The 21938-nt window shown below is 40.0% G+C and overlaps 3 protein-coding genes and 1 long non-coding RNA gene across 6 annotated transcripts; 1 reads left to right on the forward strand and 3 right to left on the reverse strand.

Moving 5' to 3' along the window:
• Window positions 1-1182: 1182 nt before the first annotated feature.
• On the reverse strand, window positions 1183-3777 carry LOC112172684 (septin and tuftelin-interacting protein 1 homolog 1). The gene has a single exon (XM_024310131.2). The coding sequence runs from the start codon at window positions 3661-3663 to the stop codon at window positions 1663-1665; it is 2001 nt and encodes a 666-aa protein (XP_024165899.1). The 5' UTR covers window positions 3664-3777; the 3' UTR covers window positions 1183-1662.
• Window positions 3778-5983: 2206 nt separating this feature from the next.
• On the forward strand, window positions 5984-7566 carry LOC112172348 (DNA-directed RNA polymerase II subunit 4). Its single transcript, XM_040508797.1, has one exon. The coding sequence runs from the start codon at window positions 6075-6077 to the stop codon at window positions 6489-6491; it is 417 nt and encodes a 138-aa protein (XP_040364731.1). The 5' UTR covers window positions 5984-6074; the 3' UTR covers window positions 6492-7566.
• A 126-nt stretch (window positions 7567-7692) lies between these two features.
• LOC112172347 (probable E3 ubiquitin-protein ligase BAH1-like 1) lies at window positions 7693-10326 on the reverse strand. Its single transcript, XM_024309647.2, has 7 exons — window positions 10115-10326; window positions 9567-10003; window positions 9176-9420; window positions 8828-9082; window positions 8459-8596; window positions 8277-8335; window positions 7693-8154 (listed from the first exon to the last, which is right to left on the reverse strand). The coding sequence occupies exons 2-7, from the start codon at window positions 9742-9744 to the stop codon at window positions 8049-8051; spliced, it is 981 nt and encodes a 326-aa protein (XP_024165415.1). The 5' UTR covers window positions 9745-10003; window positions 10115-10326; the 3' UTR covers window positions 7693-8048.
• A 9023-nt stretch (window positions 10327-19349) lies between these two features.
• LOC121050219 lies at window positions 19350-20677 on the reverse strand. Of its 3 annotated transcripts, none has more exons than XR_005802388.1 (4): window positions 20541-20677; window positions 19968-20350; window positions 19582-19865; window positions 19350-19465 (listed from the first exon to the last, which is right to left on the reverse strand). It is a non-coding gene; the product is annotated as an uncharacterized LOC121050219 (long non-coding RNA). The 3 variants fall into 3 exon arrangements; XR_005802389.1 differs by lacking the exon at window positions 19350-19465 and having other exon boundaries at window positions 19487-19865; window positions 19968-20093; window positions 20181-20350; XR_005802387.1 differs by lacking the exon at window positions 19350-19465 and having other exon boundaries at window positions 19487-19865.
• Between the last annotated feature and the right edge of the window lie 1261 nt (window positions 20678-21938).

Below are 21938 nucleotides of genomic sequence, written 5' to 3' on the forward strand. Positions count from 1 at the left end.
CCGGCATATGGGAAGATATGAATTCATGCCTTCATGGTAGTGAATAATGATCCAATATCTATTTTGTTGGTTGGTCACTTCGCAGGTACGTATGTGTGTATCAAAACCAATTGCAATACTTGTTTCTTTCTGTTGCAACAAATTTATAGAGAATAAGCAAAATGTATTGACTTCTAAGAAAGACTGGAATAATGATTTTTCCTTGAGTTTCTTTAGACGTATGAATTGTTGTTGGCAATTTTGAAAGAAAATTTTAAATCGGGTAGTTCGAATACGATTCGGGTAGTTAATTAGCGGTGTGCATTGTACGAAAAGCATTATTCATACATCAATTAAGTTGGGATATGTGCCTGAATTGTAGCACTGTGTGAAAGTTTTTAAGATATTCACTAAGCACCTGAGGGGCATTGATGTCCCCTGCTCCTAGACTCTGCTGCACATGCTTCTTTCATAGCAGTCACAACCTACCTCAACTCTGTGAGCTTACTCTGCACATCATTCAAATAAAAATTGTGTTGCCTTCATTAATTCCGTCAAATGCTACAGTACCCAAGCTAGACATCTGTTTGATCATTTCAAACAGGAACAGCTTCACCTCTTCTAGTTCATTGAGGAACACTTCATCTAAACTTGTCTTTGTCTGCTCGACTATCCTCTTTAAAAAAAAGCACTTCACACAATCTTCTCATTGGACGCACATGGTAGCTTGAAACAGATAACTTCTAAAAAGCCCACGTATCTTGGCCATTGCAAAATAGTATTCCGTGAGAAGTGTAGCCAATTAGATGTCAAACTGCTATGCGCTCCTTTTGAAGTGGCCTTCGTCCATTAGATCTTATACATTCATAATGGGGGAAAGCCTTCATTAGTTTATATATATATATTTATAATTTATATATGTTTATAATAATGGTAATATCAGAACTCCATTTAACAAAATGCTCAGAAAGCTACGTCGTTTGCTTAGCTTCGTTCTAAGAAAACCTATTTAACAGCCATAAGCTTTTCGGTTCTCATGCAAGTAAGTTGAAGCAAAGTCATATCTATTTTATGTGTATTGGCTAGTTGGCTTATACATATTTGTAGTGACTTGTGCCCCTCTAAGTGCTCTGCTTCTAGGAGGGTAAATAATATGCATGTTCATGTACTATGTAGGGTTATTATTGTTAAAAGCAACCTATATGAGTGCATGCAATTTTATAAATAATCCGTTTGAGTCAAAAATTTGAGCCAGATAGTCAATTTTCCATCCACTAGCAGCAAGTTAGTTTGAACAGAGGATTGAAGCTGCTCATCAGGGACTGCAAAAGTAAGAAGCCTCAATAGAGGGCCAAACTCAAGCTTCCTGATACTTTGAAGTAGGCCGGTATGATTTTGACACATGATTCGAGTAGTATGTGTAGGCAGGTCAATCAATAGTGGGTTCCAGAATCTGATTTCACACGTTATGAACAGATCAAGAAACCAAATAATGTAAACAGTTAATCAATTCTCATGTATTTGCCAGAGGCAGGGCACAATCACTCCAAAATCATTTGAAATTACGAAAGCATTATCATATTATGTAGGTTTTACACCACCATGTTAAACGAGCAGCTCTTAATCTATGCTGGTGTCGACAAAAACTGAGTTCCTCCTATTCCAAGTGTTTAGAGGCCTCGTTCAGAAACTCATCGTCTCCTTGTTCTTGTGTAACTCAAGTAACCTCTCAAGGGACACAAGAGACCACGTCGCTTCTGTTTGGGCATATATCTTCTCCTTTAGAAAGTCCACCATTATGCTTATGTTACCAAAGCCGTATACCTGGTGACCATCAAACATTCGCCCAGGTTTAGGCCTAAATAGCAAGCCATGTTCCTGCGCCTCAGCTTCAATAACATCTTTCAGGGTCATTTGATGACTAATGTCATCCACGTCAGTTGTGCTGCCCAATTTCGCAATGGCTAGAAAAGCTGCTGCTCTCTTCTTTGCCTCAAATTGCACTTGATCAATCTTACCATTCTCTTTCAAATTCATCTCATGATCAATGCCATCCATGTTGGTTTGGCCGCCGAAGTTTGCTTGGGCTGCTGGTACTGCTTTCCCCTGCCTTTTTTCAACTACCCTAAAATTCTCTTTCAAATCAGCTTGAGCAGCCTCCATATCCTCAACAGCCCGGTTCATCATACTAAGACCACGCTCAAGCTGACAACGAATACTTTCATTCGCATGAAACTCTTTGGGGATAAGTTCCTTCCAACCCCTATACCAATCCGCAACATCTTCAAAGTTCGGATTGGCTTTCAACCAGAAATGCAAACCCTTTATCCAATTCGGGAAGAAGCCCTTCACCATCACATTGACCATCAGATGCATAGGAATAGCAGAAGCCCACCTCATGACCCAATTAAACTGATCAAGCTTCTGATTTAAAGGGTTCACTTCAAAATCTTCTAGTAGCACGAGCTCCAACTTGGGAACTACATATCTACGCATAAGCAGTTCCCAAGTGGTAGAATCAAACACCGCTTTCCACGGTGACACTATGGTATAACCAGACCCATCTCTCGGGTGCCATGAGCTAAGAAAATCGCACAACTTCAACCTCATTGTTCCAAACAACTCCTCCAGCTCCAATTGATACTTGTCTCCCAATTCAAACAGTAACGGTAGCCATGGATGCACCCACAAATGGATAGGAACAGTTCCCAAGTTTGGTTCCCACAACTGTATAGCAACCTTCAATTCAGGCAAGACCACCATATCCAATATGTCATGAACAATAGAAGTGGGCAGTAGCTCCTTCCAAGACTCCAAAAACACGAGCATTGGTTCGGGGTCCTCAGCCTGCCAACTATTGAGGCCAGACATCCTCACCTCAGAGAACACAACCTCTTTAACCAATTGGGTATAATAACATTCCTCTCTCTCCCCCTCTCCATGAAGCAAACCCTTCCAGGTGGACACAATGTCAAAACCATGCCATGGATTCTGAAGAGGATCCCAACCCTGAAACATCTTGTTAAACAGAGGCTTTGCAAATGAAAACACAATTCGAGACGAGTTAATTAACTTACAATGGTCAGTGCAACTCCTCCGAATGTCACCAAACTCCTTGCCCAGCGCTTCCAGTGTCAATTCTCCCATGGAATTTGCTTCTTTCAGTCGGTTCAAAAGAGCACTGATCTCATTGTTCAAATCGGGCATCGGAACATCATCACCATCTTCCTCCTGAGCATTCAAATTCTCCGAATTTTCGACGGCCTCAACATTCTGTTCCTCTTCCATCTTCTGGGCCAAGAACTCTGCCAAACAGAAATCCTTCTGCTGCTTGTTAATTACGTTCTTCTTCCAAGTTGGCATGGTGGTGGTGGTGGTGGGAGGAGGAACATCAGCCTTTGTGGGCTCCGATTCTTCTTGCAAATTGGGCAGCTTGGTTTTGGTGTCGTTGAAGCCCATGCCCAAATTCTTTGGCCTCAATTTGGGTTGAATGGGGTTGAGCATTCCCTGTTCGTCCTTGCCAAGACCGCCTCCTTTGTAGCCCATGTTCTTCAGCATCTTCATCCCGATTCCCGCAGTGAGACCAAGGCCATCGCCATTGTTGAAATTGAATGGCTTGGTGAGGTCATCGACGTTGCCGTCTTGTCTCCTGCGTTTTCTGGAGCCGTGGTAGTCTTGTTCCATTTTGATCAGCCAAAGGTATATTTTTCAGGATTTAGGGATTGCTATGGATTTGGGGATTAGGGTTCTGTCCCAACTGGGAAGGTTCTGGTCGATAACGGGAAGAAACAACGAAAATCTTATTTAGAGTCGGTTATCAAAGGTCGGTTTATTTTTATTTCTAATTTTCTTTTTGGGACATGAATATTCTAAATATTTAACTTATAGAAAAATACATGATTTGAATCAGAGTATAAGTTGTATAATATTTCTTTTTCTCGAGAAAAAAATACAATCATACAGATTTCATTAGAAGTAAGGCCAAGAACGGAATTTACATAAGAACTTTACACTATAGGATCATTCAATATTACATTGAAGTTTATTTATTGAAAAGCTTACATGAGCAAAAACAATTCATCCTACACGAAGTAAAATAGTTTGAATTTGTAAACAACCATACATCAACATTTAAGGTTATTGGAGGTTTCCCCTCGTTAACACTTTCTCTCGTCCGGCGGCGCACCCTAGTAGGCCCGAGCCTCTGGCCTCTTCGGCGCGTTAGCCGGCCGGGCTCTGGCCTTCATGGCAATGTTTCTCTCAGATGGTGTTGGCCGAGTTTTGGCTGTTGTTGAGGAGATGGAACCACTCGATCCCAATCGAATCCGTTCAGATCTAGGGTTGAGTGTGTTGGATGATGGAATAGACAGCATGGCTTGGCAAGGGAGGCAGGGGACAGGCGGTCTGGAGGGATGAGGTGGAGGATTTGCGTTGTTGAGGCCATGGTGTCGTTCTGTGGTTCGGTGTCTTCACCGGTGCTTGGGTTTCTGGGGGCCAGATTGGTCGACGATCTGACTGTTATGGTGGCTGGGCTCTGGACAGAGATCGGGTCACGACGGAGGCGCGGTGTTGGTATGGCTGTGGTGTAGCTGGATTTGGCTGGAACCCTGCATATTCCTTGTTGGGCCTGGGCTTGGGCTCTGGTTTTAAATTTATTTAATGTTATATTTATATTTTATTGTTGTTTGGGTCCGGCCCACTGTTTGGGTCTGGCCTAAGCTGTTTTATTTTTTACAATTCTTATTTTGTTAAGTTATCTAGGTTGGATGCGCTTTATGCGACCAATAGAATCCTACATATATTGTGTAGGCCTAATCGGGCTATGTGCCTGAGTATGCACTCTACGCGCCTTGTCTGCTCTAGGTCAGCGGTGACTTATTTGTTTTGTCAAATGGACGCTACCGCCTAGTGGCATGGTGAGACTAAGTGTCGTCGAATTTACTTTTCAGCGGCAACATAGGAGGAAAGCTGTGCTAAAGCTGGTAATTATGCTATGTTGTACTCGGGGTACATATCGAGTTATCTTTCCGCTATGTCACTACTATGTTAAAGCAAATGAAGTCGCTATTTGTGCACTCTTTGCTAGTTTGTTCTTGTTAGAAAACAAGTCTTCTGTGGAGATTTCTAATATTATTTCAGAAAATATTCTAGATGCTTATTGTAATCAGGGGTTTAAGCTCAATGTCCCCCCCTTTGTATTCGACAATTTCATTAATCGAGGCTTGAGGGCAGTCGCACCAACCCTTTATTAAAAAAAAAAAAAGTTTGAATTTTCTTTTGTCAATGCTCGTAATTGTATTCTATCCAAAATTCATTTATTTGGTGTAACAAGACACACAACCAATTATAATTAAATAATATGGAAAGAAAATTATTTCAAAAGCATTAATAAGCAAAGACAGATTTACGGTATGTTTAAGTAATAGTTTTTTTTAACCACTACGGATGGTTGAGTTGGTAAGAGTCTCTAAGTGTGGCCCCACACCTGAGTTCAAATCTCGCTAACACTGATTGGAGTTGGTAACCAGGGAGTAGGCTGACGTGTTCCCTCCGGTACAGATTAGTCAATGGAACTTATAAATCTTTAAAGAATCGTGTGATCTCAATAAAAGGGGAAGAAAAAAAAGTAATAAGTTTTTCTTTCCCTCTTTCAAGGCTTTAAATAGAGGTGCATTTATTTTAATTTTAACTTTTTATGGGCGATTGTTGCCGAAGAACATATTATAGGTAAATGTGTCTTTTTATTTTCTATGTTGGAGACTTTTGCCAACAAACAAGTCTTCGGTAATGGTTTAGTTTTATTTATGGTTCATTACTAAACCTTTTATTTTTTATTTATTCTAAATGATGCAGGACTTAAATGGAAAATACAAGCAAAGAAGCCACGTGGCCCATCTATGATCAACAGAAATAACTTGTGGTTATTCTTTTTCAGTTTTCTTGTAGTTCTTCCGTGTCTCACAAGGAGTAGGTTTCCTAGTTGTTTTATAATACTCTCGGGGCATATTCAGGTTTCCTTTCTTGTACTCTTATATATAAACATACAATAGAACATGGATCGATGTCTAACCACAAATTGAAATTTATCAGCAAACATGGAGGAAGAAAACGCTGCCGAGCTCAAAATCGGGGATGAGTTCTTAAAGGCGAAGTGTCTAATGAACTGCGAAGTTTCTTTGATTCTTGAACACAGGTTGGCGCAGCTTCAACAGATAGCTGATGATCCCAAGAACAACCCAGTTTCTCAAGTATTTGACAAGTCGCTGCAGTATGTGAAGCGCTTTAGCCGCTACAAGAATCCTGATGCTGTCAGACAAGTGCGAGAAACCCTTAGTAATTATCAATTGACTGAGTTTGAGCTCTGTGTTCTTGGCAATCTCTGCACTGAAACAGTTGACGAAGCTATTGCTATGGTGCCAACTCTGAAGACCAAAGGTCGACGGATGCATGATGATGATGATGCAATTCAAAACATGTTAAGAGGCCTGGCTCTTATCAAGAAATTTTCTTGATTACTGAAGAAATTTGAGCAGTGGCTAATGCTTCTGGGTGGTTTTATATTTTTGTATTTTCTTTTTCTTTTTTTCGACCAAAAAAATTACAAAAAAGATCTGAGAGCGATCTTAAACTACAGTAGTAATTTTCTCCCCACATGTCCCATATTAGCAACCCTATACAGAAAACACCCGAGAGCCTCTCTCTCTAAAATCTAGAGAGAGAAAACAGATCTGAAAACACCATCACCCCTCCCCCTTCTCTCTTGCCCAGATCTTGATCCCTCCGGATCTAGATCGACGGCTTGAGAGTTGGGGGTGGTCTCTCTCTCTCTCAGCTCGCTCTCTCTGCCGATTTCAGAGTCGGCAACGCCAGTCTCTCCGCCCTCAGTGGTGCGTCTCCACCCTTTTGTGGTGAGGTTTTCTGAGCTTTGGTCTCAGTCTTTAATCTTTTCATGTCTCTTTTCCATTTTATCTCTCGTTGTGCTTGCCCAATTTCTCATCAGATTTCCAGATCTATTCTCAAACCTCCCATCCTCCTCCATCTCAGACACCTCACCCTCTCACCTTCATCCGACTTTTCTCTTTTTCCACAACCCCATCTTCACTTCCAACCCTTGGAGTCTCGACAGGGATCTGTTCACTTAACTTCACACCTGATGATTGCAACAGTACCGGCAAGCCACCGCAGTGTGTGGACATCGCCGGACCAGTGGTGTTGTGATGCATGGTGGTCTCCACCTCCATGACGACCTTTACTAAGTTCTCTGTTTTTCTTGTTTCTTCCTGTGCATGCAATTTCAGTGTGGAGAATGATGGTGGAGAGTTATTTGGCCTCTGGAAGTCAAGCTTCTGTCGGAGCTCATCTGGCCATGGTGGTACTCACGGCGGCCAGCCTGTGTTGCAGCGAAGACTTTGGTTTTAGATCTAGGTTTTCTGGTATTTTGGGCCTCGGCTTGTCAGTTAGTTCTAGTTTAGGTTATGGGTTGTCTATTGGGTCTTCGGGCCTAGGATTCCTACTTTTCTGTATTACCTTTGTAATATGGGTTTCATCTAATGAATGAATTTATTTGACCAAAAAAAAAAAAAAAAAGAGAGCGATCTTAAACTATCGTCAATTTGTAATCTTTTTTTCGAAATCCTATTAAAAATTAAAGAACTCAGAGGGGAATAAGAATTTATTGTAAGCATTTTGCTCAATGTTGTTACTGTACACATAGAACAAAATCATATGCTAGATAATTAACTCTAGAATGACACAGTACAATTACACAATCAAAAGGGCGCTGAAATTAAAGGACTACTGAGGATGACTATGACAGCTTCAGAACCTGCGATTCTTGCAAGTCGGGACAAGAAGCTAGCTTCTTTTGTTGCCATTACACGACAGAAAGAAGTACAGATGTTAAGTAATGCAAATGGGAATAACCTTAAGCACCTCAAAAACAATTGAGATAAAAGAAAATCAATAAGACTACAGGGGAAGAAGTAAGCAGAGCAACATCCAAAAACAAGAAGTTAGTGGATTTTCACAAGCTAAGCCTAGCTCTAAAATGAATTAACTAGTTAATCACATCAAACGCCCATGAATGCCCGGCACTGTGATTCCCAGTGCTGCTTTGCTTGCCGAACCCTCTCCACCTTTTCTGTCTGAATCCGCTGCTCCCAGTATTCGCGGCAGCTGTTTAATTTTCAACAGAACTAGGATGAGACTCTTGCATTAGGCAATTAGGCATAGGCTGAAACTGTAATGCCATTGATCATATTTATGCATAGTGTTGCATATAATGGACACAAACATACCTTCTGCTGAGTAAAATGCTAAGCTCTTCTAGGTGTACAGAACCTTGGTAAACTTTTGCCTGAAATGGAAAACACAATCACATTACAGACCAATATGTGATTTCAATTTGAGGCAGTAAATTTTCCAAGAATTACATATTGGAAAATGAGTGTATAAAGGGCATTTTCCAAGAATTACTGACCTCTCGGCATAAAGGGCATTTTTCTTTAGGCTCAGCAGCCTTTAACCCATCGACAATGGTCACTGATGCAGCCGAGCAAGCACATAAGTAGCAGAATATATGACCGCAAGTGAGAGCAACTGGATCAAAAACTGTGTCCTGCAACTTGACCACATTAATTACTAAGACTTTTCAACAGAGCACAAATCTAACAATGCGTTCCGAGATACACGACCAAATGCCTCAGAGATTGCAAAAGGGGAAACAAACGAGAAAAGCCACCTTCATACTCACCAAGCATATAGAACAAGTCAAGTCCAGAAAAATATGCAGTCAAGAATGCATGATATGCAGGACATTCTTAAAACAAATGAAACCTTGGATACTCACCAGGCATATAGAACATGTCAAGTCAATATCAACCTTGACCGAATCAAAGAGCTCACAGGTGAGAGACGGCTTCTCATCATTCATTGTAAGAGAGCATCCCTCAAACAATGCCGGTCTCTTCCCCGACTTGATCTCCGATTGCCTTAAATTGATGTGGAAAGCCATAAGCTCACAAAGCCAAGGACTTCGAAGAATTCCAATGTGCATACTTTGCGCTTGTGACTTAAAGGCCTGCCCTTGCTTTGAGTAATGAATCTGTTACCAAAAAGTCAATCAAAAACATCAAGCATAACACAACAAAACAAACCATGACACATTCATCAAAACTTGGATTTAAAATCTCTATACCTTATCATATTTCTTGAGTATTTTTCGAATCGCAATGGCGTTAATGAGAGCATAAGTGACAAGGTCCTTGCCTTCTTGGATCAAGGCAACATGGTTTCCTCGAGGCTTGCCTTTGAACACAAGCATGTACTTGCGAAACCCAGAAGCCAAATGGTACTCGAGCAATTTCTGTGCCTTCTGGTTAAAAAAGCCTACCACTGCAGACATTTCATTGAGCAGTGAAGGGAAAAACGACCCATCACACACTGCACAACACAAAATTTTCAAATCAAATCACCATAAAATTTCATAACCATGAAATCAAACAGACCCAACAAGACCTTTAATATCAGAAATGGATCAAAGTTTAGAACTTCAATATCAGAAAACAGAGTTTATATTAGATTTGGACCTGGGCAATGGTCAGGGCATGTTCTGGGATCATGTACGGCATGATTATTAATGTCATTTCCGGACTGAAAATCTCTGCGGCATTTCTTCAAGATCTTCTTAAGCTTCTTGAAGCCAACCCCAGGTAGCTTCTTCCCTTGGCCTTGCATGTACTCCTGGTATTTCTTGCAGAACTTCATTTTCTGATCATCAATATCTCCTTCAATTCCCTCTCTTTTTTGTTGAAAATCTCACACGGAATTCAAACTTTGCTGAAAAAGCTGAGATGGGTTTGTAATTCAGGGAGATTCAGAAGAAAAAAAAAAGTAAACGTAGAACTCCACGATGCTAACAAGAAATGATATATCACTGATTTTGAGATGAGCTTTCTGAAAACTCTCTGGTTTTGTCTGTGTTCCCTCTAAAGCTCAATGGGATGTAACGCTTTCTGCCACGCATCTGAATGAAGATGTATATAAAGGACAAATCAGATTCTGAATACTTAATTCCCAAAAAATAAAAGTCGAGTTATTAAGATTTTCTCGGAAAGTTAAACCAACTTGAGAATACCAATTTGACTCGGGCCAGATTTTGCGATCTCATTCTTAGCTTTTTGGGAAAAAATATCCGAGTTGGATTCACATTTCCTAATGAAGAGATTATTATTTATTTTGGGCAGGTTCCAAATCAAGATTGTACTAAATAGTACACACGAAGGGTGGACGCGAGTATGCGACCCTTCTTCACCATTCGTGTGTTTCACTATATCTGAAGGTTTTTTTGAAACCTATTTTGTTGCAAGAGTTCTATATTTTTGAAGTTGATTTTATAATCTACTATACTTATGTAAACTTTATTAAGAAATTTTGAAAGGAAAAAGAGGATAAGCATCACATGTGTTTGGGTGTAATGTTCAGTCTGCAAGTCAACTGTGAGAAACCAGGATCATGTGAATTTGCTACCAATGGGAAATTTATTGGAGTCACATCCAACCAGCTCAACTACATGTTCGGTTGGTATGCAATATTTACCCTAATCATAAAAACTCAAACCTTTTTGAAGTTTGTTCCAATTTCAATCCTAATGCGACCAAAGTCGACATATTAGTCCAACCGTGTTAACATTTACGCATTAAGCAAATAGTATGAATCTATGATGGTTTTAGAATTTAGCATGATCGTTGCTGAAGGCCAAAGTCAAATAGAAAGGCAAAATAGAATTTGAATGGAAGTTGGTATCGATATTCTTGCAATGCTTATCCATATCGAATAATATATCCAATTTCATCTTTCTCTGAACCAGTTCACCCGGTTTGGTCTGATTAACCAATTTTTATTTTATCTCTTAATTGTTCTATGTAAAGACTAATAAAAAAAAGAGATTCATGTATTTTTTATGAGATAGCTCATTTCGGAATATATTGAATTGTGCTCTCCATATGAATGCGCTCTCCAAAAGAAGTATAAGATCAAGAGTTTGATACAATTACATACACAATACTCTTAACACGTGTACTCGAACGTTATCAGGATCGTTGAGTTTGCCAATGACCCACAATCCGGAACGCACGACCCACAACGCGGTGCATACGCGAACCTGACTGTATAATCCAGTGACCCGAAAGCCTCAAAATAAGAATAATGTTAAACTTGATGCTTTATCTTCTGCAATCATAAAAATCAATTTGCTTGAGATTTGATGACACTAATCTAAATCAATTAATTCTCTATTGTTGCTATTTTTTTTTTGTTTTGTTTAAAGCTCTATAATCTCAAACCAACTGATAGAAATTGGTCATATACTCATACAGACATAGCGTCATAAGAATTTGACTACTAGTGAGAAAGCTCCGCACTTTTCGGAGGAGAAGTTTCGTTTTCGAAGAAAGAGTAAACCGCTCCAGTTTCCATGTTCCGTCCGGCGACACGTCTTCGGGACGTCGTTGTCTGACGGGTAGGTAGTTTCTCGCAATCCACCGGTGAAGGACCATTGTGGAGTTTAGGCTTGGACAAGGACGAGCGTTGGTGGAGATATCCCAGTCTGCCACCGAGAAACAATCTGCAATCGCCAGTGTCAAGGAAACCTGGAGATGGCCGGATCGGTCAATCAAGGAGGCAACAGTTGATGATGGCTAGTGGATCTGGCAACGGTGCTCCGGCTACGGTGGCGGTTCGGTGGAGGTTCGATGGCTTGGTTCTTGCCAAATCTGGTAATACTTCCTGCCTTGATCTGGTCGGGACAATGATGATTGGTGGATTACTCTATCGACATCAATGGCGATCCGGTTCGTTGGCTCGGTGATGTGCTGGTTACGGTGTGGCCATTCTGACCGGGTAAGGTTGCCAGTCATGGACAATTTGGGTAGCGGGCCTGGCGGCGGACTTATTCCACCTAGGCGTGGTCCGGCTAATGGTGATGGTGGTGCGTGTACGACAGCACGCGGGGGAGGATGCAAGGGAAGTTGGGTTGTTGGGCTTTTCATGGTGGGCTTGTGATCTTTCGTCAGGTATAATAAGTATTGTTGCCAATTTCAGTCTTTGTAGGTTTGTTTTTCAAATAAATTTATGCCATTCTCTAGTAGAATTAGGTGGGCTTTGTCCCAGCTTGCACGTTAGGTGTGCCTTGTCTGTCCTAGTTATGAGGCGTGTTGTTGTTGCCTGGACGCAACCTTCTAGTGACACAATGAAACAGAGTGCCATCGGTCTTAGTTCCTATTGGCAATATTGTGAGACAGCTGATTTCATTTGTCAACTAATGATCCTTTTCGTGAGATTGATCTTGCCGGTTTGTCACCATCAAGCAAATGCAGTTGCCAGAGGTGCAACCATTGCTATTTGTTGCATGTTAGGATACATTATCTTTGTAGATGTTCCTGCTATTATTGCGGGATATTCTCTTGACGCTAGTTGTAAGTTGGGGTTAAGGCACCTCCCCCCCCCCCCCCCCCCCCCATGCATCATTCTATTTCATTAATCAAGGCTTAAGGGCAGCTGCACTGGCCCTTCTTTAAACAAATTTGACTACTAACTCTATATACGGAGAAAATAAGGAAGTGTACTTTATTTTCATTAATTTAAAATTTTTTACTTCATTACATAATTGACTAATATCTAAATTTTAATTTTTAAAATATAGTAATTAAAAAATATATATCGTATATACTGAAGCCAATTATTAAGGGAATCGTTAAATTTTTGAATTACCATATATGCCCTTACATAATATAAATATTAATAAACAAATTATTTCTATATGAAGATAATATAGTCAATAGATTATATCATATTTGAAAAATTTGCAATACCTTCCATGAAAAAATGAGAAACTTCTCCAAAATCAGGAGATAAATTACTGTAACTTTTTTAATTTAAAAAATAAAAAAATAAAAAACAATTGACATGTGCGGAACACACGTTAAGGGGATAATATATATTTGTAAATATATCTTACATAAATAACTAAAGTACTATGTATCCATACCGACCCGCGATCTAGATAACACTGGTTTACTCATGGATCCAAATACGTACACATGCATACAATCCATATTAATAAATGTGACCGGCCTTCCATCGCACCTTCCGTTATGTTTCACCGTCGAAGCATTATATACTAGTAGCAGATTTCTTCACCGGACAGATAAGAGCGTCCAATAACGAAAGCCAGCCAGCTAGTTCGCCCCCCGACGTCATCTGTGGATCAAAGCTGGTGGCTGACGCCTTCTTTTGCTTCTGTGGTGGGTCAGATGACGGCGGATCATCATCTTGAGAGAGAGAGAGGCCAAAAATAGAAAGGGTTCTCTGGCGGTCTGGAAGCGATTCCACACCAACATTGCTTGTCGTCTACGACAGCACCGCAACAATGGCTGCCTTCCATCTCCGCCGTTAATTGTATGATGATGATGTTAAAAGCGAAAGTCAAGACTTAATTAACAATATACGCGTGGTTTTGCGTATAGATCAACCCAAGTACATCTGACCAACCCATTTTATCTCGAGAACCCTAGACCACAACTTTCTTTATCATTTATCAAAGCACTCGGGCTATCGCAATCTGACCTGAATTAGCGATGATCATATTTTATGTCTTTCCTACACGTCCATCATACTCTTAAACCGTACGTTAAGCACGATAAAATTACAGGGGAAAACGTTAAACCGACTAGCATTAAGCATTCAAGCCTAAAACACAAGAATAATTAAGAAAACTCACGATTTTCTAAAAAATTACAAATATAGTTACATTAGAGAGGATTCAGTACAGAGATCGATGTTGCATATATGCATGCTTATCATAAGTTAATTGAGTAAAACTAGGTCAAATTAATATTATTTATGGGGCAGCTTAATCTATTGACCAAACCAGCCCCATTCTTAAGAGTACAAATTAAACCAAACAGATTAGCTTCGGAATTAACTTTGTGACTTATGCCTCGTTTGGTTCACGGAATGGAAATCGATTCCCTTGTTTTTCCTGTGGGGAAGGAAAACTAAAGTTCCTGTCAGATTTTTTTCCCTGTGTTAGTTAAAGCAGGGAAAGCATCTAAGAAAGATCATTTGATTTCCCTTCCGATGTTTAGTTGGTGCAGGAAAGAAAAGTAAAAATATATCAATGTTTCAATAATACCGTTCTATTTTTAAAATAAAAACAATTTGGAATGAATTTTCAACACTACCAAGGGTACTCAAGCAATTAATGCTAGGGTATTATTGTCCAAAATGATTGCAATTAATGTTGGGAAATGGGATGAGAAACTCAATCCCATGAAGTTTGAGTGGAATGAGTTTACTCTCAACTTTCCCCTATGTCAGGAAAGCATTTCCGGACTTTGTGGTTACTAAACAAAGGAAATGAATAACTTTCATTTCTCAAGTCCTCAAATCCGCAAAACAAACGAGGTCTTAATGTATAAAATGCTTCTTTACACCAAATCAAAAGGCCAAAACTGGGAATGATAACATGCCCTTCGAGATCTAATAATATATAGAAATCTATATAATATTTAGTTTGCCACTATATTTTCAAGCTGAATCTGTTCATATAGGAACATGATGCATGCATTGCATAATGGTATATCTATACTATTATTAAGAGAAGAGGATTTGTTAGCTAAAATTGAAAATTTTGACAGATTTAACCCTGAAAGATTAAAAAATTTTGACAACAAATTAAATCACAAGGGTAAATAGGACAATTATAAAATAGATTTTATTAAGAAAATTGAAAAGAAATTATCCCACAACCTCCCATTTTCTCTCTGCAATAACTACCCACTAAATCTATTTTCTTTTGCACATAACTTTTTTTTTTTTACAATTAAAATTTTTCTTACACATTACACATGCAGAGCATGTGATTGTAGACTAGTATTAATTAGTGCTTCCCTTTCATGATCGATTTCTCTGTTTAGACACTTCACGCTTATAGCTCCACAGTTCATATTTATCTTATTCAAGTATATGCAACTCAAATGTTGCATATTGCATAATGGGTGGTTATGAATCGAATTTCAAACGCATATAGTATATATTGGGAATTTCTTCTCACTTTACAAAAGCATTTACGAGTGGAATGGTCACTAGGTGTTGTCGAGCACTCACTTGCGTAGAGTTTGGTTCTTGTGAGTTACCAAAGCACAGTGCATTTTGCAAAAGGAGATTCTTCATTTTATAGGTAGATATTTATTTCTTCAAAGAACACTGTGCACGTAGTTGACTAGAAAGATGCATATATAACTAGAAAGATACAATATCATAAGGGACAAGGAAGCAGGCCTATTAGTTAATGTATTGACCATGTTTTTGGTTTGCGTAATTAAGCTTAACCAGCTAGCTCGATCCATAAGTTTGATTAATTAGACCATTTCAATCTTTTTCCAAGAGACTGATATCCTCCCACTTGCAACTAAGCCATCATCAGTGGTGTGACCTGCTTGTTTATTTCATATATATATGCTGGTGGATTTTCTTTCTTTCTTTCTTTATCTACATGGATTGATGTATCGACTCTGATTTAGTCAATTAACCAAATGCACATTTGACATTGACAATGAATATGTATATAGTACAGTGCACATCTCACAATCACATCAAGTAACCAAATTGAGGAGCCATTGCAAATGAGCCCAAGAAGGAAAGAAGCAGATGGCCCATACAAGAAATGTTGGGCCTTCGTAGAAATCAAACCAAGTAGGTATTGGTCTATTTGGTTATTTGAATCTGCCTATTACCATCTTGGCTTGGGCCAGAATTCTCGAATGATCCCGAGCTAACACAACAACATGATGTTAACTTTCACACAAACCCAAACAGAAAAGAAAAAGAATAATTATATTCCAATGTACTTTCATATTAGTGACATGATTTTTTTTTTCAATAAATTCTAAAACGATCGTTTACTCAATTCAAAACGGCTATTACATATCTTTTTTCTGCCATCAATAGATACGCAAGAAGTTGTTGTGATACCACGATGATAAATAGGGATATACAACTCATTAATTATCTAATGCTCACTTAATAAAAATGAGTCTATAAACTATGATAGCAAATAAACAAAGTAACTAAAGTCATTGGTGCTCATTGAAACTAGCTCCCTTAAAGAGTTTAGGGAGTTGTTGTTGGATCATAATTCATATACATATTTGTTGCCCTAAAACATGGAAATTACTTGTTCTAAAGTCCAATTTAATATTGATTAATCCAATTCCATTATTTTCCTAATCTTGTACTTTTTCTTAAACTTTGTGTTTATTTATATAAATATTTATTCTGTTTTCTTTATCATACTAGGAAATGATGGAGAAGCATGGAAATGAAAAGTCAACTTTAGCACATTTTCCTACTTCGGCTAGGAGAAACCGAGCTAAACAAGGAAGGAGGGGCGGCAGCCTAATCAAACGAGCTTCAAATGAGTTGAAACTTTCCAGATCCATTCTAAACATCCTAAAGATCATTTCTTATAATTAGCTCAAGAGTTATTTCGGAGTGGAAAGCCTTCAAAAGATCAGTCCAAGTTTATGCCTAAAAGACAAAAAAAGCTGCAAAGGAGGACATGTATGGATTTCTGTAGCAATTCCGGAAAAACCATTGTGCCATAAATTCTGAAATTTTACCAGGATAATCTACACTTATCAATGAACATTTGGTTTGAAGAAGTCAAAGGCAAAGTCTAAAATCTTGGTGGAGATTTAATTGAAGGAAGAAAGGAAAAGAAAGTTCTCATGCTTGTCATCTTGACTTTGGTGACCCAAAACCACTCCAACACTCTTCATTTTCATGTTTCCCATGCACAATAAAGAAAGCAGCTGCTCCTATCTTCTCCTAAGAAATCTTTTTCTACTCTACACTCTCATAGCTCATCATTATTTCCCTATTTTTACTCCATCTCTTCCATAACCATTTCCCTTAATTTTAGGATCTATTACCACTCTCATACTCCACCTCCATGATTCTTCAATGCTTGAGCTGTTCCCTTTTGCTTTCATTTATCATTTTACTTCTCTCTCTCTTCTCTATATAAACAACCCTTCATTACACTCTTGAAGCATCACCCATTCTATCCCATTACATCTTCTTTCTCTCTTCATCTCCTTCATAAAACCTCCATATCCACCTCCCAAAATCCAAATCCATAAAACCCATACTCCCCTTACCACTCCATCACCACCACCACAATTACCATCTTCCACTACCAAAAACTCCATCACCTCCACCACTCCTCCATCACTACCACTTAAAGTTAGCCAAAGAAGTATCATATCTTTATCACCTTTTCATTAATCATCAACAAGAACTTCATCATCCACTCATTCCATCATCAAGGAGGATTCAAGAATCATTGCAGGAGGAAAACAAAGGAGGAGCTACCTATTGATTTGTCAAGCTTCAACTAGTTCATTCTTTCCTTAACTCTTTAATTTACCTTGATGTACTTTATAGATTTGATGCCAATTTGTATGACTATGAGTGAGTAGTTACTTTGTTGGGGCTAGGGTTGAAAGCCCTAGCCAAACTTGTATGAATTGATGTTTTAGTTTACATTTGATGTTATTTGTTATTTTCATCTTCATATGCGAAAACCCAAAGCATCCATCACCACTCTACTTGTTTTTATAGTAGTTGCTTCAGTAATGCACATGTTTCAGTTACCCCGTACAAGTTCACAGTACAGCTCAAATGGTACAACTGTCTTCATCAGTGTAAACAATTATACCCATGTAGCTGATTCCAGTCCCCAACAATTACAACATAAAACCAGTAAATGCAGCAGGCATTACACCAGAAGAGTTCACACAGGCTTTGGGTGACAAAAAACCCCAGCGGTGATCTGGGGGCGGTCCAGGGCTTAAGCGGTAGCCTGCCTGGCCGTGCCTTCGCGGGTCATCCCTTTGGTGGGAGTTGGTACCTCTGGCGGTACAATGAGCGTGGCTCATTATAGCTAATTATGCTCGTTCTGGCACATGTAGGTACAAGTCCCCCAAGTCCCCAGTCAAGGAGGGCAATCTTGGTTGGGGAGTTGATCGGCGGTGTGAAGCGTTACTTCCGCTAGACTTGCAACAGCATAATTAGCGTCAATGCGTTGTCAACCATGGATTTACTGAGCAAACGCTTTATACCCTTTCGGGTGGGCCCCTGCCAGGCCAGCCAGGGAGTCCCCCACTCCCTAGCCAAGACGGACCTCCGGATGGTCTGCAAATTGTTTGTTGAGGGGAAGCTGCGCGGAGTCCGCCGCCAAACAGGCCGAGGTTAAGCGGCTAGAGGGTGAAGTCGCTCGCCTAGAGGCTGAGGGGAGCCGTGCTGCAGACGCCGCTGTTGAGTCATACAAGCAATCGGCGGAGTACAAGAAGGCGCTGACCAAAGCAGCGAAGGCCGGTGCCCTAGCTAATGTGGAAATGCTGCAGCAGAAGGGCGCCATCGACTGGGCGAAAGCGTTGATGCCGGTCGTCCAGCCATCGAAGGAAGCTCCGCCTACAACAAGCACCGCCCCTGGTCAGGTTGAAGGAGCCTGCTCGGGTAGCGGGGAGAGTGGCGGACTTCTGGAGGGCGACTCTCAGCGGACGCCTACCCAGTCCGAGGTGTCTCGTGCTGGGTTCTTGGCATGAAAAAATATTTAGGGAGTAGTCAACCTTGAGCATTGATAGTATGATAGCATCCTCTATGTGCATATGAAGCTTGTGAGTTAAAATCACCTAGATCTAGGATTGATTTGTTTGCATGATTATTTAAACTCAAGCTTTATGCATCAAGGAACAATGAATTGAGATTTAACCGGTAATATGATTTGTTATTAGGTAGTTAATTCTAGACTTATCCGGTTGGAATTAATACCATTAAAGGTGTTTAAGCCTTTGTAGTCTTATCCGGATGCAAAGAGGGTACTTGGGAAATTAGAATAACATCACTTGTATTTGAACTTCAATACTTGCAAGGGAGGTTAGTGGTAGACAATCTGTTGAGACTGAAAATTTCACAAACCCAAAATAAAAAATTTTGGTTCGATGCAAAAGTGAGAGTCCAGTATTTTTAGCTTAATTGTCTCCAAAGTAGATAATTGTACAAGTTTGCTATGGCCAAAGAAGGTAGAGTCCTAGTTGTCTTCAAAGTTCAAATAAAACAAGAAAAGGAAGATCATGCATGCATCACGTGATTGTATTCAAGACCAAGTCAAGAATATTCAAATCATCCATCCAACGAGGATAACAAAAGTCACGACTTGATATCATTTGAACTGGTAGCAATCAGATGACTCATTTTGTATCAAGTTTTCAAATTCAAATCCCATACTAGAAGTTGTGGATAATTCCCACGGTTGCAAGTTTGAATGCGGGAGTGGTTATCATCATCTGAAGATCATTTCGAATTTAAAATCAGGGTTAACCTGCATGATCTCTTATTCTTCTACGTGCCTATTTAAAGAGCTCTTTACATGCAACAAAAGGGGGAGACGGAGAGAAATAGAGAAAAGAGTGAGTCAAGTTTTGTGCATCAAAGGAAGGCAGCGTTCAAGAGGAAGAGAGAGTAAAGAGTTCTAGTTACCTGGAGACGACAACCCGACGACAGGAGAGCTTCATATTCAGGTATCCTGCTGGTCGTTTCTTCATGGTCTTCCTTGCTACTCTCCCTTTATCGTTGCTAATATCTCCATGAGTGCAGAAAGACTTGCCTCTGCCTATTTCCATGTGGGCTCTGTAATCCTTCTTAAACAGCTCCGAAAACAAACCACTCCGGCCAAATATGCCAACAACACCATCACAACTCACAAAGCCTCAAATCCCTCATTGTTGCCCACCAAAATCAGAAAACAAAACACCTCCATTTGCCTTTGTGTTAACAAACAGTGCAGGTTTAAAGAGACCAAGAAAAAAAAGCACGTTCACAGAGATGGAGGAGGAAAAGATATTTCGGCAAGGGAAGAGGCTCACCCGTGTATTCTCGACCTTCTTTCGATGCCTATATTGCGGTGCGTCCTGCGTATAGGTGGCGAAAGCAAGGTCCAACTCAAGGGGGTTTCACTGCGCTTGTTTTTGATGCCTGTATCGCGGTGCGTCCTGCATATGGGTGGCAAAGATGAGTGTCAAGTGAAACCTGGGGCTGCCGGTTCACGCCAAGTACAAATTAATCATGCTTCGACTCACAAAGCAAAGAAACTGCTCCGGAGGGATCTTTGTGCAGCGCCAGATGTAAGAAGTTACTTCACCTGCAGCGAAGTCGTCACCAGAATGGTGCCCAAAGTAAAGTGGTCGTCTCTCCACAGAAGGGTGCCTACCTCCAGCCGCAAGACTTCAGAGTGTTCGGTTTAGCTCACCTTCAATCACAAGTCAGCAGCATGTTCACATGAGATAGCTAAACTGCAGAAACACAAAGTGGAGGAGTGCAAACTATCTGATGCTTACGGCAAGCACATAATTGCAGGAGCATCACAAATGTAAAGTTGTTCGATCAAGTTCAAGTGGTGAAAACAGTCATAGATAGCATTGGAAAGTTCATTGTGCTACCTTCTTGTGGGTTACCCCAGCATGCATCGAGGATTGTTCTCGTACAATCAATCTTGAGACCACCTGAAAGCTACGTGGTGGACAAGAGCGAAGCGGGTCAAAGTCTTTTAAAGAACGGTTCCTGCATACAAATGACAGAAGGTCTTGAAACCAATTAAAGAGAACTTTCTTTCTTGAAGCGGTGACCTGATAAAAAAAGGACAAAATATGACAAACTTAATTGTGTAATTGAAGCGGTGGTGCATCTAAACTAGAACTTGCTGTATGACAAAAGATGGCAAGTTTTAATTAAAAGATCTTTTGAGGCGGTGATGTGATCAGTAAGAAGACAAAGAAGCATATATGTCAAAGTCACCGTCCTAAGTCTACTCACCCACAGCCTTCACAAACGCATGGCAATGATCATAAAGAAGCCTTGACTAGCAACGTGACACACCTCCAGTTCTACTTGTATTGATTGAAAAGGCAATTAAATAGGTGGCTAATTAAAGCTTGATTAAACATGTGGTTCACATAGTGGAACCAACGAAATGATCAGTAGCATGTGGTTCATAGTTTATATTTCAAGCCTCTTTCAAAGGATAATTGTCAAAAACAAAAATGAAAAGCAAGACAAGGGATAATTGGCTTTAAAAACGAGTTGGTTCTCCCCCGAAAATTGGTGCGGACTCAGCCAGGCCTCCTACAAAAAAAATGGGAAGCAAGCCCATTTTAGAGCTAGTTAAAGACGGGTGTCTAAATCAATTATTCTGGTTTCATTGTATGATTCGGCGACAAGTGAAATACGGCAAAAGTCCATTGCACATCTCGACATGATGGGTGTCCAAAAACAATTACTCACTTGAAGCAAATAACTATGGTTCCGGCGAAGAGTCATAAGCCCATTGCCCAGCTCGGCAAGATGAGTGTCCAAATCAAAATTGGCGGACACTCTACCAAATTGGGTGCTCACTCAAAAAACTCTATTTGATGGTTTCAGAATATACACATCCGTCAAACCCAAAGTCGGTACAAAACCGAAAATTCATTCCGATGAACTACAGTGGTTTGATCCCTTCACAGGGTATGTAGGCAGTCTAGCGACCCACTAGATGCAACCACAACTCCAAACAGAATCCCTGACTCCACCAGTCAAAATCGGCCAGTCCCAAATAAATCACTGACTCCAGTCAAATTCTCCCAACACCAGAAAAATCAAATCCATTCCAAATCACACAAATAAAGTCCGAACCAAATTCAAGGGCTTTAAATCCTCTCCCAAACACAAATTCAAAATAAATGGGTCATCTCCCCATTTAAATCTCAAATACCGGAACTACATGTGGTTTGATCCCGCAAAGGGTATGTAGGCAATCTAGAATCAAATCTATCTAGATGCAACCGCGTCCTAAACACAAA

This window comes from Rosa chinensis, chromosome 6 (assembly GCF_002994745.2).
Source record: "Rosa chinensis cultivar Old Blush chromosome 6, RchiOBHm-V2, whole genome shotgun sequence".
NCBI classification, from domain to species: domain Eukaryota; kingdom Viridiplantae; phylum Streptophyta; class Magnoliopsida; order Rosales; family Rosaceae; genus Rosa; species Rosa chinensis.

Coding starts and splice junctions, on each gene's coding strand:
- LOC112172684 (XM_024310131.2), bottom strand. CDS start 3,663: ATGGAACAAGACTACCACGGCTCCAGAAAACGCAGGAGACAAGACGGC.
- LOC112172347 (XM_024309647.2), bottom strand. CDS start 9,744: ATGAAGTTCTGCAAGAAATACCAGGAGTACATGCAAGGCCAAGGGAAG. Junction 8,597..8,827: donor TGACATGTTCTATATGCCTG/GTGAGTATCCAA, acceptor GTCAAGTTGCAG/GACACAGTTTTTGATCCAGT. Junction 8,336..8,458: donor AATGCCCTTTATGCCGAGAG/GTCAGTAATTCT, acceptor TTTCCATTTCAG/GCAAAAGTTTACCAAGGTTC.
- LOC112172348 (XM_040508797.1), top strand. CDS start 6,075: ATGGAGGAAGAAAACGCTGCCGAGCTCAAAATCGGGGATGAGTTCTTA.